The sequence below is a fragment of the Cynocephalus volans genome, chromosome 6, assembly GCF_027409185.1.
Source record: "Cynocephalus volans isolate mCynVol1 chromosome 6, mCynVol1.pri, whole genome shotgun sequence".
In the NCBI taxonomy this organism is placed as follows: Eukaryota; Metazoa; Chordata; class Mammalia; order Dermoptera; family Cynocephalidae; genus Cynocephalus; species Cynocephalus volans.
The window spans coordinates 56983895-57003392 of NC_084465.1; the positions used below are offsets into that span (position 1 = coordinate 56983895).

The following is a 19498-nucleotide window of genomic DNA, read 5'->3' on the forward strand; positions in this document are numbered from 1 at the left end:
GCCCAGCTCAAATATCACCTGCTTCATGCATGTATCTTTTATGGCAATTGTCACTTTCTATTTTGGATCATACTTGTTACATGCATGTCCTTATTGGAAGCGGAGCCTGTGTTTGCTCCTTGGTAACCTCCTTCAGAGCTCTTCTTGGAACCATGCATGCTCAAGCAATATTTAATGAATGAATGAATGAATGATGAATAAAAATAATAACACATTAGTACTTATTTCCTTTAACCAAACAACCAAAACATCTGAATGATTTATTATGTTTTTTACTTTTTATCCAGCTGTATGTTTTATACAAATCATAAATTTCTCATCAGTAAAACAATTTGATATGGAAGAGTTTTTTGTTGTTGTTTTTCATTTTCTTTGTCACATCACAGAAACTTTGGGAAATCAAAAAAAATTTTTTTGACTAGAAATAACAACTTTAATCTGTCATATTGTGTAGAAAAATGTGATCACTTAACTAAACTGTTGAAGAAAATAATACTTTAAAACATTAAAATTAATATGATCTTCCATAATTTTGTGATTTCCAAATTAACAATTTTAAAATATTTTACCTTTGCTTTATTCTCCCAAATTTTAAAATAAGAGTTTCAGAAATCACGGACCTACTATGAATAAATGTATCATGCAGCTGTGTATTACATATGAAAAATGTTTATTTTTACAGAAGAATTGACCATTATTTTTAATAATAAAACATATTTTTGGAGCCATTTTTTATGAGTTACATTTTTTGTGTGTGTTTACTTTCTTTTTGAAGTCCTAATTGTACTATCAAGTACCAACTAGAAGAAAGAGTGGATGATGGAATAAGCTCACACCTATAGAGGGAGTCCCTGTGCCCCAGAAGAATAAATCTTGGAATGCTGAATCATTTCTGTGACTCAGTTATTGAAGGGGCATTTCAGGTAAACACATCTTATCTTCTGTGAGGCAAATTCAATCTGTTTTAAATTATTCTTTGACCTCTTCATTTTCTATGGCTGTTAGGTGGTTAGACATCCTTGTGTTTTATCACTCCACTGTGGCTAACCTTAATTAAATCTGATAGTGTCTCTTTGACTGCACACCTGTCTTCAATTAGTTTGCTTTGTTCATTTTTTCCCCCTCTGCAATACAGTACTTCAATATACAAATCTATCACTGTACCTACCACATGATGGCAGCACTGTGCTCAGAGTCCACGGATCAAATTGTAGATGACTTTATAATTGTGGAATCATGGAAATTAAGAGCTGGTAAGAACTCTAAAGATAACCTGCTCCAGAACCATCATTTTGCCTTAAAAAACTCCTAAGCACTATAAATATTAAGTGACCTGTTCCATGTCACACAGTAATTAATGAAAGAGAGGATTAAAACTAAAATGTGTTAATCCACTCTTCTATCACATCCAGTTGTCTCCAATTAAAAAGGTGAGGTCTCTGCTACCTCAGAATTCAGTGTTTGGGATGTACACATATATAGCCTTGCAGCCTGTGATCTTCTGTCATTGGCTTTATGGTTTTGGTCCAGCACAGAGCTATTTCCAAATATTTCAGAAATACTTTATCACGTAGATAGCTTGTTGTTTCCTAAGTTACGTGGTTGGTACATTGTTAAATATTATCTTCACAGGCACAATCCTCATGATTTTTAAGATTAACTATTTGAAATTAAGAAGTATCAAATCAAGTCTTTTGTTTATTGCAATGGTTTAATTATAGAACTGAAATAACTACCTAGCTAGTCTAGAAATCATGTATTTAGGGCATATATATATTTTTCCTTTAACTAGCTTTAACTTTGCTGGTATTTACTTTAGAAACCTTTTCTAGTTTTTCCCCTCTGCTTTTCTTTCTTTCCTTCTCTCTCTCTCTCTCTCTCTCTCTCTCTCTCGCATGTCTGTCTTCCTTTCTTTCTTCCCCCCCCTCTCTCTCATCTGTTATTATTGTTGTTATTGTTTCTGTTGGTATTTTTCCTAAAGGCATTTTGCAGTTTTACTTTATCTTTTGATTTTACCTGATTGTGGACCTGAAAATGTCAGGTTTTAAGTTCCACTGTGACCAGCATTATTTGCTATGTTTTCCCTTGAATTGCATCCAGTCACACTTTCTGCATGTTTCCTACTACACTTCAGGGGTATTAATTTAAGAAGAGATTTTGCATCTTACAAGTAGCTTAGAAATTTAATATATTTTTTCTAGATATACTTCAATATATTTATTATCTAATTTGGAAAAAAATTTAAAGAAAACAGGACACTAGAAAAATGGAAAAGGTAGCTCCAAGACAGCTATTTTTTTCAATACAGCTATTTGTAGGAGTGTCCACATATCCCCAAATTACAAGTTTTCACAAATGAAAAGTACTGAAAATAGACAACTCTGACATCTGTATCAGCCATTTGTAAATCCTTGGGCAGGGCAGTGAAGGAAGAATATTATTATTGGAATATTTTCTGAATGACAACCCATTAAATAACTATATAGATATGAATATACTAGTCATTATAGGTATATTATAATTATATATATTAAACTTATTACAAATCATTAGAAATGGAATGTTGCAGTCTTTTTTTTTTATAAAACTCAAAATATGTCCCTTAAGATATTCCATATTCCCATAGAAGCTTCTTTCAGACAGGGAGATGGAGATGTGATGCCTGCATCTGCTCTATCTCAGGAAAGCTGGTAAAACTCTGAATGATGCTCACACTTTTCCCTCTCTATGCACATCGGCCTTCTAACTGAATTTTTCAAGACAATTTAATGAACAATTTGGTTTTGTCTAATGCTACCAGCAATTCACAGGTGTTTCCCATTATCACTAATCGTTCAGTCTCTGGTTTTATAGATAATAGGATCAATAAGCACTTCAGGGAATAGAAGTAATAGTATAAAACTTCCATACAACAAATGACAGTAAAGTTAGTTTAACTAATAACATAGTAGAGAGGGCTTTTTCTTACTTAAAAAAAAATATGATGGCTCAGTATACAAGGGTACTTCAAAAAGTTTATGGAAGGATTCATATTATCTATTAATTCTATTTCTCTAGGAACTTTATGAAGTACTCTCATACTATAATCCTTGCATTCGTGCTATAATGTTGTTGCCTTTTAAGTATGTCTTCCTTTTCTGAGGTATTTTTGGTTCAGAACTGATTTTGGAAGAAGCCTCTTCAAATAAAGTTTAAGTGGGAATCAAAATTTTATAGTAAATGATGGAAAAAAGTTTGATTAAGACATTATCATAACTAAAGATTAAGAAAGTAAATCTATTCTATTTTATCTTGGATGAGTTTAGGCTATAGTTCCAGCTATGTTCAAATAAATGGAATGAGCAAAGTATGTGCCAAGTTTTGGTTTTGTGCTAAAAAATGCTAGTACAATAAAGATCGTTACCTTTAAAAGATTAATAATAAGGAGGATTATATTTGAAAGAAAAAAACACTGTAGAGCTCCATCATTTATTTACGGGCAACTTTTAATGTTTCAATATTCATTTAATTCTCTTTTGAAGCAGAAGTATTCTCTCTCCTGCAGTTTGCTCACACCGTACTTGTGTTAGGTTTTCAAGCAGGTGACAATCAGGAAAAAAAAAAAGTCAAGCAGAAATAAAGACTTCTATAAAACATGCAGGATTGCTTGAGTGGAAAGTAATTCTAAAAATAAAGTTATTTTGAAAAATATTCTTACATAATTGTGAAACTGTGATACTTAGATCATGAATATGCAGATAACAAGGATGTTGCCCTTAAATGGAATCCAAATAGTTTGATTTATCAAATTCTGCCCGAAGGAAATAAAGCTGATCACATTTCCGGTGTAAATAAATAATAAATTAATAAAAGCAAACTGATTTATATGGCTAGTGCTACAACAAATGCTGAGTATTATTTGTCATATCATTCAAATTTGTTCAATGGCCACAAAGTAAAGAGGAAATTTGAACAAATACTTGATAAATACATGTCCAGACCCATGAGACCTAACCTCTCTAGTTAATTGCATTAATCCTACCCTCTCCAAATAGATCATTTTCAAATACTTTTTCTCCTCCTGTAGCTGGTTAAATCCCAGTGGATTGTAAAGATTATGAGAGAGAAACAGAAACAGAACAAATACAAATATAATTAATTCTGTTTTTCAGAAATTTGTAAACATGATGATGTTTAGTTGCATACAAACTTAAGTCAATGACCGAGTGCATTTTTCCTTTGCCATCTCAGTTGAAGGTAGAAGAAATTCACGCTTTGCTCATTCTTTACAATTCTTCCCAGATACCTTTAAATTGTTTTTTTAAATAAATAGTACTAGGATAGAAAATTCACAGGGACAGTGATTTTTGTCTATTTCATTTGCTGCTGTATCAACAATACCGTGAAAAGGTTCTAGAACATGCTATACACTCAAAAAATAAACAACCATATATATGAATGTGAGTAAATGATAAACTAATATAGGTAATTGAGATAATACTTTCTATAAATGGTAAATACTTATTTGCAGAAATCTCCTTTTTAACTTTAAATATTTAAAAACTCACTAAATTATATACTTATAATTAAGAACCAAATGTTAGGTGAGAGGTAAGAAATTTTCAGTTTTTCTTCAAATTTGAATCAAGGTGATAATTTTCAGTTTTTCTATTGTTTATGCCAACACAATTAATTTGCAATACATTGGATCAGTAATGTAGATAATACAATGGAAGATTAAAAAGAACTAGTAATTTATCTATTTTTCCTTAAAAAATTTATTAAAAGTAAGGTCCATTTTTTTTTGGAATTGTTGTGTTCTGCTGGTCCTCAGTGGGGAATAGCTCCCTTCTTCCCTTGCCATCTTCTAAGAACTAATAATTTATAAACACTTGTTTTTACAATACATTCTACCTTCAAGATAAGAACAAAGCTAAAATTTATTCTCTCTTTATAACACTCCCTGTCACTCCTCCTTATATTGAGAGCAGCTTGATTAAAGTTATAGATAACTTACCAGACTTCAAAAGGCAGTAAGGAATATAAACATATAATTATAATTTATTCTAAACCATGCCCCCCTAAATATTTGTAAGTTGTTATATGAATTGAAAAAAAGGGCATTAAATCTTAATAATTATAAATTAACATTAAATGAGAAAAGAAAGAAGGGGTTCTAAGATGCATTATAGGGCATGAAAAATTTAGAGACAAACATGATAAGTATATCTTGGAAGAAACTCTTAGTTACCCAGTCTTTGGCTATTGTAAAAATTATGATTGTGCATAGGTCTAGGCAGTGGCTTTTAAGCATTTTGGTATTATCCCTTTTAAATCTTTTATTTTTAATCTTAAACAATTGTTAAGTAATTCAAAATACTTTATGTAAGTTATATCTATTGATATTTATCATATGAAAATTAAGGAAACATTAATTAATTACATAAAAAATAGGCAAGTACATTCTACTAGCCGTCAAAGCAATGATGTCATGACACTGATGTAGCTGCAGGAAAACTTCCACTGCACATACGCTTGAGAAGGACTGAGAGTGAAAAAGGCAAATAACATCCTAATATTCTTAATAATTTTTTGACCTTGCAGACCCCTTAAAGAGTTCTTGGGACCCCCAGGGTTCAGTGGATACACTTTGAGAATTACTGATCAAGATCTACAATCACAAAAATGAAGTACTAACTGTGAAAATGAGAAGACACCAATTAGCATCAGCTTCTTTGACAGTTGTCTTAAACCATTTTATAAATTGAGATCATTTTATGGTGCCTTTTATTTTTCATTTTACTTTTTGTACTGGAAAAATAATCAAATTGTTAGCCTTTCTTGAAAAGCTTTATTATTGATATTATTATTCCTTTTAATTGTTTCAAAGCTGCTTCAGAACTTGTTTTATCCAGAACTTCACAACACTAGAAGTATATGGTTTGAATTAAAAGTTATCTGTATTATAAAAACTTGCTTGTCTGTTCTATCTCTCCTTAGAAACAAAAAGCAACTGTTTTGTGGTGCACAGAAACCGAGAGTAAATAATGATAATTAGCAGAGATAAAATAATACAAATTCTTTCAAAAAGGGGTTTTCTCTACACAAAGTCTTTTTTTTAACATTTTTGTGCATGAATAGTTGAATGGAGTCAAAACAGTGATTCAATAGTTATTTACTTTATGAAATATCATTAGCAATGAAAATGCTTTAAAACATACTAAAACTAAAAATATATAATGGATCTACATAGAAACACATTTGAATTAAATAGTTGTAAAAATGTCCACTTTCTATATTTCTCTATATGCCAAGTCTTTTTATATAGTCAGATAAAAATGTAAGGTGATCTGTAGAACTTGGAATAATGTGGATTTGAATTTGAAATGTTTTAATGAGGAAAAGCTGATTTTGCTTCTATGTTCTCTTTAAGAACAGATAGAGTAGAAATTTTATTTCACTGTCTTTCCATGTGTTCAAAAATAGAGACCTGGGACTGGCCAGTTAGCTCAGTTGGTCAGAGCAAAGGGTTCTAATACCAAGGTCAAGACAACCACCTAAATATATATATAGAGAGAGAGAGAGAGAGAGAGAGAGAGAGAGACCCATGCTCATGACTTTTACTAAGCATTTTTTTTCTCTAAAATTTATCTGCCTTGTTTGATTTGTGATGTTAATATTTTGTTTAGTTTTTGTTCAAACTATCATCAATTAAATTAATTAATGGTATCTTTCAGTATCTTAAAACACATCAAGGTACAAAGCTATGATTATATTTATGTTATTCCTATTCACACATCTAGCAAACTTAAAACCCCAATCAAAATTCTATATTTGTGACATGCTTTCATTTAAAATCCATGAGTGTTTTTGGCTTCTTGGTGATTAATTGTATAATTCCACATACAGCTCAGAGATAAAATAAAAATAAAAAATATTTTCAGTCTGGTTCAGTACATGTAAAGATTGCCTTCATTCTATTCCATACCCATATTTTCTTTTCCTCAAATCATCTTACACAATGGAGAATGGGTGAAATGTCATGGTTTTACATGATATATATAATGCATGTGGATGAAAAGTGAAAAAATAATCAAGTAACACATGGACAGTAAGATATCTGGATTTAGGCAATATTGTTATGTAATCAAATAGTATCTTTGTATTCCCCCAACTCTCCTTACATAGCGTTTTCCTGGTTCCATGATCCCTCCTATCCAGGTGAGAAAGTTCCCAGCCCAGGCTCATGTTGGACCCTGACCCTGCAGGGTCCCCCACTGTGTCTCCATCAGCCTTTGTATACTCCATGCTTCTCATTTCCTTGCTGCATCCGTATTTACTTGTCTGTCTCATTTCCTCAGGTCCTTCTTCCTAGCGGGAATTTGTTTAATTTTTTGAAAATATTTGCTCAAGTCCAAAGTAAAACAGTTTGCATTTATAAAACTAGATTTCATGGCTATTACTTGTTAAAGATATGTCATAAATAGTATTTAAGGGACTTTGGTATGTTAAAACTTTGGCCTTTCTCTTTTTCTTAGATCATGTATTAATAATCTCATTCTCATTAAATAGACCCACAGCTAGATCATTTGACTAAGGCACAGCAATATTGAAGCCAAGTTTGATATTTAGATGGGCTGGTTTGTTTTGCTACTCATGTCAGAAGAAATGAACATTTAAATTCCCAGTGTGGACCAGACCAAAGTATGTGACTCGGTGCAGATCCATGACTACTACTGGAAGAGAACTAAAGTACTTACAGATGGTAGGTCAGTAGATTCACCTTCAGAAATGAAGGTCCATGAACAAGAAATAGTGCCTGCCATATGGTCAGAACTATACATTTACTGTCTGTGACTCCATGTATAGCAGAAATATTTCTGGCAATAAATTTAAATGGCTATAGAAATATTCTAAAGTGCGCCAGTTAATCATTCTACGAAAATAAAGAAACCCTCAAAAAACAAAAGTTTAGAAGAGCATTTTCATTTTCACAGAAAAGAAAACCCTCTACCCCAGACAAATAGGCATAGGACTTTGAAAGCTGAAATTATCCAAATTCATTCTCAGTGTTGGATGTTTGCTGCATTCACATCATTACAGTTTCAATTTTCTTTTTATTTTAAGCTGCTCAAGGTTTTATTTTATTAAATGCTTTAATTTTTTTTTTTTACCAACACATTGAAATGGGAAATATAAAATTTATTTTTATTAACCTTGTACATATCATGTTGAAGAAGATTTCACTTCCAAATGAACTCATTCTGATTTCTCTTATGATTTCTCCTTTACTTCCCTTATGGGCCTTGACCTTTCCAGAAGTAGAGAAGGCTAAATTCCTTCTGATCAGAAGTGATCATCTACTTCGGGTCAGAAGAAAATGGACTCCAATCAGCTACCATCTTTTGCAACCAAACATTCCCTTCTCTCCCAGTGCCTGCCCCTGCTCCCCAACCCAGTCAACCCATTCGCCCAAGAGAGCAGCTCCCACAGAGTGGTGGCTTGGTAAGAGTTTGCCAAGGCAACACATGGATATGAAACTCTTTGACAGGTGCCGCAAATGAGCTTTATTGAAAGTGGAGTTTCCAGCAGCGGTCTGTGGAAGCTTCAGGCTTTTCTCCTACCATTCGGCCACAGCAAGGAACTCATAACCATAATTCCCTCACATAACTTATTTAATGATTCATCTTCTCATCTAACCTCTCCAACCTGTTTCAATGGCTCTTGTTTTATTGCCCAGGGTGGAAGGATATTTCTATCTGTTCTGTATTATCTAAGTTTAAAACTTCTACCTAAAATCATAGTATCAAATGAAAATAGCTCAGGAATTTTAAAACTGCACTTAAAATTTAATATATTAATTGTTAGCTAAATTAATCTTCAAGGATTTAAGAATGCTTCAATTTGTTTTGGTTTTGAGATATATATATATATATATATATATATATATATATATATATATATATTTTTTTTTTTATATTACCCCAAACCAAAACTACTTTCTAAACTCTCTCCTGGTTGGTGTCACCTTCTAAAATGGCACAGCCTGTGTTCAATCAAACCAACTGGCTTGGAAAACAACATTTTCAGGGATTTCTAAATACAGAGAGTTGTTTAGGCATCAGGATGGCTTGGCACAATCTGTCTCATCCTTGCTTCTGGTTTCCTAGCATACGACTAAACCCCAGGGGGAGAGAAAATGTTCCTTCTGGCTCTCTCCATTATTCTTGCTTGACCCATATTTTATGCTAATTCAAGCAGAAATCTGCTGAGAAGCTTACAAAAAATATTTGGAAAGCTCTTTAGGGACAATTTTGTCATCCTTGATAGAAATGCCTACAGATGTACATGCAGCCTCCTCTATGGACTCGTTGCTGTCTCACTGGGCTTGTACAGTGGGATGGTTTTCTTCTATTGGTTTGCAGAAGCTTAAATTACCAGCCTTTAGAAAGGAGGATTGTGTAGATAGAGAAAATTTAAATGTATACGAGCATCATTTCTAGCTTCCTCTAATCATTTGTAAGAATTAGATAAATAACAAATAAGGAAATGGTCATTGTTTTTATTGAGATAAGGAGAGTGTGATTTCAAAGGAGCCGGTGGATTTAAAAAAGCAAAGGCCTAGGAATCACAAGGCAACAGTTATATTTGCTGGTTTTGAACATTTCTGGGAGTGTGTTCTTATGTCAGCTATCCCACCCCTCTGATTCCCTGATAGCTCACCCATAAAACATGGATAAGAATGTATGAATTATTACCTCATCCACTTGGTGTGATAACATGAGATGAATGAAAAAAAGAACACTTTGTACAACGTGAAGAACTATTCAAATACAGAGTATTATTTTTCAGAATGCAAATGGGATTATATGGACTCCATTGTAAGGTTTGAAAGGGGAGACTTGTATCCAAACACTTAAAATGATTACTTAGTGAACAGGAACTTGCTGATTCTTTATATGTCTGGCCAGTTTTTCTCTCCATGCTTTAAACAAATTATATTGCATTTTAAATAAATTTAATATTACAGTATGTTTACTATTAAGTGACTGGAAAATGCATTGTTCAATTATATTATTGGTACATTTGTGGTAGCAGGGAAATTATACATTTATATTTTAGAAAACAGGGCATTTTACTTATTAACTGTTAGAGAGCTAAATTAAACAAGAAAGCATGCTATGTATCTAGTTTTTCTTTTGATCGTATTTAAAGAGTGTCTTCTAATTCAATCATAGCACTTCAAATGTATGAGAATAACTGTTAGAGCATTTTTCAAAGAATGGAGATTAAAAACATTTTGACCCAAAATTTAAGAACCAAAACAGAGAAAAATATCTCACAAAATATTTATATAGTAATACGTAAATCACAATAATTAAAAATAAGATGTGAATAAGAGGTGTTTGATTACTGTGACATTTATAACGAATGGAATATTTCAAGTAAGAAAATGAATAACATGAAGAAATAAATAAAACTATTAATGAAAGTGAAGGTGAGAGGTGGAATTTTAACTATCAGTAAGGCTAGCAAAAAAAGGGAAATTGTGCTGTGGTAAGGATCTATAATCTGGGCTGGGTAAACACATATTCAGAAGTACACTGATGTTTAAACTAATTGTTTCTTTAATTATCTGGCTAATTTAGGGAATATCTCAATGGTTTGCCCTCTGTATTACCACATACATCTTACATTGCCCCCAAATATCTGATCAATTGGAAAAATAGCAAATGAAATGTTTTCAATTTTGTGAGAATAATTAGAAATGCAATAGGAAAGTACAAGGCTTGATTTTAATTTTGTGGCAAATATAGAATCAGAAAACCAAGTATTTTAGGGCTGGAAGGTACTTAAGGGGCAATCACTGCTATCCTATCTTTTTTAAAACCTTTACTTTTATTTGTGTTTTTGAATTAAATTTTAAGATAACTTTATAATCACCCTAGTTTGATTCCTGTGTCTGGCCGGGTCACTCTTTCTTGGGGAAAAGTCCACAAATGTTGGGGTCAGGTTAGGGACAGACATAAGCTTGCTTTCCTTTCTGAATACAGCTATGGGATCAAGGTGAGCTGCATCTCCATCGGATTTACTTTCCTCTATCCAGGGACTTGAGAAGATTGCAAAACAGATCAGATGTGGGAGAAATAGTGGAAGCATTGCCTAGGGTGGCCCAACCCTATTATTTATTTATGTTTTTCTGTAAGCTCTGTCTCTTGTTTGGTAATAATTTTCTATCTATCTTATAATGTTTCTGACATGGAACTTTGTTCTGCTCCCAAATGTTCTATCATTACATCTCTCACTAGCAATGGAGAAATAACTATACTCTATCCCATGGAATCAAATGAGAAAACAAAAACTGACACATTCATTTTAAGCTGCATCGTATAACAATGGCTCAGAACCCAGTAGTTTATGAATGAAATAAAGATACTTTATTTATTACACAGGCACTTGGATATTCACATGCCCAACACATCTGATACACTTAACAACTATGGAAACACGAGTGGAATACGTCTGCTTGTAGGATCAAGAGAGAAGTTTCACCATGTAAAGGTGAGTGAGTGCATTAACAGTTTTTCCTTTACTTTCCTCTAAGAATTTCCAAAATTCACTGAATTTTTAAAAAGTTACACTTGAAATAATATGCAACAAAAACTGATCTACATTTCAACTGGTATGCTAACTTGAATTGTGAGCAATTTAAACTTTTATCACAATGTGACATATTTATAGTCATGCTTGAACAGATTAGGTTAGTAGCATGCATTCCATTCTGCAATACGAATACTGTTAATCTATTTCCCAACAGAAGTCAAAAGATGCCCAATGCATAGAAAAATACAAATCACTGTAGTCAATATATTACGGGACTGATTTTGGGACTTACATGGTGAAGATGAAGTCCTGAAATGCCATGCCCACAAAAGCACATTAAAAAGTGGATAAACATATTTTATCAGACAATCTCTAAAAATGAAAGATGAGAGTTTTAAATTTGGGGGATGTTCTTGCTGTGTGCTTTGAACAGGGCCTTTCTGCTCACCTCCTTCTGGCTTGACTGGTCCATCAGACATCACCTTCCTGAGGGCTAGCTGGCTTTGGTCTTGGTTGCCATTGGCTGGTGGAGGCAGATTATCAGACTGAGTTCTTTGAATAGGGAGGACTCCTGCTATGCTGTGTCTGTGCTGCTTCCTGGCATGATTAGACTGACCGCTTTTATGTGCTGCTGTGACGGTGTGGGTGAAATGGAAACCCAAAGTATGTATCCTCAGATGGAACCAGCTTAAATGTTATTCATGCAAACAGAAGTGTTCTTTTGCTCTATTTAAATAAGTTGTGTTTTCCAATGCCAAAATGACACCACATGCACAGCATTAAAGGGGGTTAAAACTGGCTGTTTCTTTGGAAATGATGACTAAAGAGATAGGGAGAACAGCAATGTATCTCCACTGCCTGGCTAATGCCTTTTAGCAGTATTAGTGCACCTACGTTTTGTGCCTACATTTGGGAAATATTTATACTTACTACGTTTTTATATACTTGACTAAATTTTCACAAATGCAATGGAAATATAGCAGTTAAGACGGGTGAATTGTTATTCTCTAATTGCTTTACAGCTACCAGACATAGCAAATCTTGACTTTCAAAGGTTTCCCAATGGTCAAAAAAAAATCTGTAAATTCTTGTTATCATATACAATGTATGATCTGACAGAATAGACCCCCTCCTTAATGAGGTCTTATCGCCTCATGATATACGCTTATATGTATATTAATATTATGAGGTTATTTTTGAGAATATAAGAAATATGATTTTCTTCACAGATTTTTCAGAACACTGGAAACTTTTGTGCAGGGAAAGCTACAACATTTCACATGTGTAATTGATGTGCTTTTAAGCATTGACTTGAAATGACCTTTTCCCCCTAGGTTCTAGAACTTAACTGTTGGTCGTATTACTCTTCTGCCTACAATTTTTGAGTGTTTTCAGGTGCCAGAATCTCATTGCTAATCTGTTCTAAATACATGTGTGTGCTTTTTGGACATAATGCCTTGAAAATTGGCAACCACTTGTGCTTATAATTCCTGTATTCTAAAGGATATTTAAGTGCACACGAAAAGGACGCACAACATTGCTTTGCCTGCAAACACCACAGACACAGCTACCAAATACTATGAGCCAGGTTGGATGGATGGTGGAAACAAAGGAGAAACAGCCAGTTTTATTTCCGTCTATGTAAACTAAAAAAAAAAAAAAAAAAAAAAAAAATTCTAAAAGAAAGCATATTTATGTATTGATACTGTTCTTACACAGACAAAAGGACATAGAACAGAGTGAGCAGGGGATGCCAAGAATAGAAAGCAAACAGGGAAGGACAGCAGGAAAGAAAGGCAACAGATGAACATTAAGCTGCCATGCTGAGGAATTTATTTGCGTCTTTTACTTGGTTGAATGCGGAGTTGCTGCACGGCAGCTTCGGCAGCGGCTATGGCAGCCCCTGCGTCTTCAAGGTGGGTCTGAGTGACACTGGTCTTGCTTTGACTGCGAGATGGTCCGTGAGAGCGGAGATGGCCTTCCGATGATGATTTTGAGCTACCAGGACTACTGTGGGATTTCTCAATGGTGGGAACCTGCATGTCTGGTTACAAAAGGGTAAAACACAGGTTAAAGTTGCTCCAGCATTCCTCCTGTCAAACTTGCTCTATCCATAACTTAAAACTGTCTAAGATTTATGGTAATTCTGAGTCTTTCATGGCTCCTTTATGCAACTGATCACCAAACAGTAATGTGATTAAACATTTGGGAAATAATTTGGGGGAGGAAAGGCAAAAGGATGACAGTCTTGAGGAGAGATAAACTTTGAACAGAGGAATACATTCTAACTCGCCTCAAGTAACGAATATATTAACTTCTAATTTCACCAAGCAACTCTGCTGATTCTAGTGGAGGTAAGGTAGAGACGACAGGCTTACATTGCCGCAGGAGGAGTTTTAAGCAAAAACAGTGAATTCCTGGATGAAGAGGTGTGAATCACTAGGACATATTAAATGCTGGGATTGTAGAATCACTGTCTCAACTGTAGAGAATGTAAATCACACGTTTGCTAAGGTAGTCATAGAGAGAGGGGTCTTTATACTAACGACTTTGCAGAATGTTAAGCAGGGCAGAGTGGAATCCATAAATGATCTATAAAACTCATTCATAAATAAATCTACAGCACTCATTGTAGTCAGTGGTTTACCATATCAATTGAATGGCCTATTGGACATGGCCTCAGTTTTCCATTGCCTAGAACACTTACACTTATGATCCATTCTCTTTTAATGTACAAAGAACCGCTTTTCAATTTGATGTTCTTTCTGAGAAGAGGAGATGAGGAAGCAATTCTCAAGTCCAACATAACAATTTATATTTAATATTTATAAATAGTTCATTATTTCTAGATAAGATACCACATGGTTATCCCATACAGGCAGTATCAGTTTATGATGAGGATTAATGTTGTGTTGTAGGAAAATTGGTAATGAACCTCCCAAAAGAAAAGCTGATTTGAATGGGAATGCTGTGCATATTTCCAAATCCAGTGTATGGCACCATTATTTAAAAATTAATAATAATAGTTTAAAAACTGGCTTGAGTAAAACATTTAGGAAAGACAAGTAAATTTCAGTATATCAATTGTTTTGGTGACACGAGAAAAATGTTCTTGATATGATAAATGAAAAGCAGCATGCAGAATTATATTTATGAGTAATGGTAATGACTAGTCAATGAACTGGTAGGGATTTCTATATTTTCTTTATGAAATACTCCAGTGCATTTTCTAAAATCATATTATCATGGATTTTGGGAGATGAAAAATATCAAATAGCTCATAGAGCCCAACCTCCCCCATTTTACAGGTTGAAAAACAGAGTCAGAGAAGTGAAGATTATGCACATCCACATTCAAGAAGATACTAAAAGTGAACAAACAGACAAAAAACATATTCTACTTGAAATATCTCCTACCCTTGGATGGGTCAGGGAAGATACCATGACTTCTGCTTTTGATGACAGATGGCTTTGGGGACTGCTGGCTGCTCTGACTGGAATGGGACTTGCCATGATCAATGCTTTCAGTCTGCTCTTTGAGAGGATACCATCTGGGAGTGTTATCAAGGTGAGATGTGCTAGACAAATCAATCAATACCTGAAAAAAAGTGTAACAAATCAGTGAAATTTGTGGATTAATCTATAATTGATTTATTACTTTTTTCTATAAAGTTTATTCAAGGATATAAACCAGAGGCTAGAGGCTACAGGCTACAGTATAACCTTCGAGGATAAAGATACTATCTTCCTAATTTTTCTTCACCCATGATATTGGGAACAATCTCTTGTGCATTTCAGATGCATAATAAATGTGTAATTAAATTAAACCATATAAAATTTTTGATGATTCACTAAATTATTTGGGAATAATATAGAAAGGTAGAGTCACGAGTCAATCTTTTTGTGATATAAATTTTTGTTGTTGTTATGTAAATTTATTTTAGTCCTAAACTTGGCTAACACCTTTGAAAAATGTCTTAGTTTAGTCACAAGAGGGACAAAATGAAAGGTATGGATAATATGTAATTAGTAACTTATTTCTTCTATTTTAAAACATACTTTAGATAACATTTGAAACAGAGATATGACTAATAACTGATGATGAGAAAATATTGCATCATGGTTTAATTGTCAGCATTTTTTTTCCTTAGTGGTACGTATATAATGGTGCATTTTATAGTTGCTGGCATCTTAGATTTGATGAGATGTAAAGAAATGAAAACCAGCACAATGGATATATTTATATAAACATAAAAAGTCAATAAATTAGAAGAACGTCAAAGAGTCAGGTTTTTGAAATGAGATATATAGCCTTAGAGTAGCCCTGCCTAAGATCAAGATTAGTCCATGTGGCTTGACAGGATGGAATCCAAAAGTGAAAATCAAATGGTCTAGCTTTAGTGGAAAAGAGCACTATAGATTATAATGAAACAAGGCTTCATTATCACCTAGACTACACAACTGTTTTATATTTTCTCTATCAAAAGGATATCATAGTTTATAAGTTTTGGATTTTTTGAAGATAATTTAACATTTATTTATAACTTCTGCTCTTAAGCAAAGAGCAATAAATGAAATATGTACTTTTATAACATAACTGATGAAAAAAATCACAAGATCTAATCACTCTACCAGTTTTATGATTAGGTAATTCTGATTCCTTGAAAATTTATACAAAAAATTGTTTTCTCCTACTTTTAGTTTTTCTTCTTAAAATATTTTGAGGTTTTTTCAAGATACTTAATTATAAATAACAATGTAAAATGTCACTAAGTCATTCATAACTGCAGTGAGAAACAGCAATTAAAGAACTTGAAAATGTGTTTTAGAAAACCCAGCTTATTTTGTAATATAATAAATTTGTTATCTCAAATCTCATTTGGACTCACAGACTATACTTCTTCCTATTGAAACAACTAATATTTCATCTTGCAAATTAGTTATAAAATACATAAAGTTGTAGGGCGAAAACTATTTCTCCAGTTGCTGTTTAGCTATTCAAAGAGTAAGTCGGGAAATAGATTCCATATGTCAAAGGATTTTATTCAGAAATGGCTGTCTTATAAATTTAAGAAATATACTTGGCATCATGCTTTAATTGGTTTACAACGGCAGCAAATAAAAAGGAAATCAGAAGCTCACCTCTCCAAGGAAGTCATTGGAAGAAAATCTATCATAATCCCAAACTGTCACCTCCAGTGTTTTCTTCTTGAGCTACAGTTCAAATAAAAATGCCATTAACCCCCATTTTTCCATTATAAATTTTCCATTACACTTATACAATAGATCCATTTATTTTCACTTCCTTGAACATTTTTCACTTATGTAAAAATACTCAAAACTAAAATACCTAAAACTATGTGGATTTATATTAAATATTTTGTAAAATTTAAATGCTTTTGTAGTCTTTCGTTTTAATGGATCGCATTATTTTGTGAACAAAATGGAAACTCTTACTTATTTACTATCATTTTACCTGCCCATTTTAAAAACTAGAAAGCAGAGTCTATAAATACTCTTTAAATGTAAGAAATTCATAGACTGCAAAAATGTCTAGAATTCTTTGGATTATAGCTTTTGTTTCAGTAATTTCTAAAACACATAGTAGCATTGTTCTGTTTCTACAGGTGAATTTAACTTATTTTAAATTCAAGAGCCCAGACTGTAATTTGTGTCCAGCCTCAACTTCATAACCGAATTAATCTTCCAGTACACAAATTAAAAACTTCACTTTAAAATATAACCTGTTGTCAAATAAAATAAAATAAAATAAAATAAAATAAAATAAAATAAAATAAAATAAAATAAAATAAAATAAAATAAAATGAAATGAAATATAACCTGTTTGCAAATTGTTGTATATGGATGGCTTCTTCCTGTTCTCCTTGTATTCTCTTCTCTCTGAATTCAACCTTATAAACTATCAGTTATTTTTTGTTATCCATGCAAAGTTATGAGATGAAGATTTTCAGAAGCACATTGATGCAATTTTGCCTAGAGTCATTTATTTGCAGTGATAATCCTTTAGGCTAGCCAGCATTATGCTCTCTTCTATACAGTTTAGCCTCACATTTCTAGATTTCTAGGATGCCTCAATTTAGAGAAGAGATGAGTTCCTAAAATGTTGTCTGGTGGAGTAATACATTTCTATGCATTGAATCTTATCCAAATGTACACATTTACTTTCATCCTGTGTTTGAAAGTTCATTTCATTGGCTACATTTCTTACATGTATTTTACTCAACTCTATTTGTTTATATGGCAAAATTTATATGGATCCCAATATTTCGATAATTTTGTCAGTGCTACACTTATATTAGCCCAAATCCATCACCTGGAAAATAATTACATACCTGTTCCATGGAAATACTTTTGTAAATTACTGTTTGATTCCACTCAGGATTAAGACTTTTCTGAACATATTTAGTTCTTCTCTTGTACTCAGCACTGAATTAGAAGAAAAGAAATAGTTATCATGATTATTCATCTTAACTGATGACTTACAAATTGAAAGACATGCAGACTTTTCAAGACGATATTTTGTTTTGAGTTACTACATAATTATCTCATCATCCTCATGTCTTAAACCTTATGTTAAGTTGAATGTACAATGAATATTTTAAAATATGCTGGACATCTTTAGTTTCATTTATTCTAATGAGTATTTTTTTAAAGAAAGAAATGCCCGTAGGTGGTCTACCTATACTATAATTTTAAAATCTTACCCTTTCCTGAATGTAGGCAATAATTACATGAACTATATAGTAACATCAATGTCTTCTTGCCCACAAATAATAATTTGGTATCTAACTTTCCAATAGTTTTGTACCTAATCATGTCAGCAAAGCTAAACAGTCTTCCAATTCAATTTTTTCTATAAAAATTTTTAATGGTTGTATTGACTGAGAAAAGGATGAAGAATGGCTGTTGCTATAGCTGATATTCTGTAAACATTTGTTACCTAATATTTAAAGAATATTCTTACACTCTTGGCAAAATTTGATATTTAATGTAGCTATGAAGCCATTCTAATTACATATAAATTCTTGGTTCACGCCAATAACTTATATTATAATTGATGAACCAAACCAAAATCTTTCTCCATTTATTATAACCTGGGGGATTTGAGTTAATTCCTGACTTTCCATTCCCTCTGAGCAAGTTTAAAGCTTATTCTACAATTTTAAAAACAACTTATTTCTAAAACCTATACTAATTAAGCCTGGCAGAACACCTATAGCTGGCACCAACCAGCTGATGGGGTTGGAATTAAATTACTGCTATCTGCTATTAGCAAATGGTGCCCATAGACAAGGCCTTTCTCTACTTCTCACTGTCTTTTTCCAAATTTTCTGCCTTGGCCGATGTCTCAGGTTTTACATAACACTTCATCTCTGGTGGGCACCAGAGTCCTGAAAACCAGCCTATTTGTCTGAGGGATTCTGGATGCCACAAGTTGCCTTTGCCTAAAGGGACTACAACCTGGCCATTGTAATCTGTGGTTTATTTCAAACTATAGCCAGACTAACTCTTGCTAGATTCACGGTCTCAAGCATTGCCATATCCTGGAATGCCTAGTATTGTTCTCCAGCCACTGATTATAGCCATTCTTGATAAAACTATTGAGAATCAAACTCCAGTTTACCATCCACTTTCAGACTTTTTTTCTACAGCCCAGTATCTTCCTTTTTGCTCTGACTTCATTTTCTTATCAGCCAGACACAAGGGCAGTAATTCCCAACATTGACTACATAATGGGATCACCTTGGGATCTGAGTTCTGGGGGTGGGAAGTGGGGCAGTCATCATTCCACCCCCAAGCCCTCCACAACTATGCCTGTACCCCTGAAGGAGACTCTGATTTAATTAGCTTGGGGTGAGACTTGAGCATTAGGATTTTTGAGAGCTCCCTGGTAA

The 19498-nt window shown here is 33.1% G+C and overlaps 1 protein-coding gene across 1 annotated transcript in view; it reads right to left on the bottom strand.

Annotated features, from left to right (window-relative positions):
* The window catches only part of PCLO (piccolo presynaptic cytomatrix protein), a 413878-nt gene that overhangs the window by 66306 nt on the left and 328074 nt on the right, over positions 1–19498 (bottom strand). The window contains exons 17-20 of the mRNA XM_063099452.1: positions 17936–18029; positions 16725–16796; positions 15000–15180; positions 13433–13627 (exon numbers count right to left, since the gene is read on the bottom strand). Of these exons, the coding sequence (XP_062955522.1) occupies positions 13433–13627; positions 15000–15180; positions 16725–16796; positions 17936–18029 (542 nt within the window). The remainder of the gene's footprint in view (positions 1–13432; positions 13628–14999; positions 15181–16724; positions 16797–17935; positions 18030–19498) is intronic.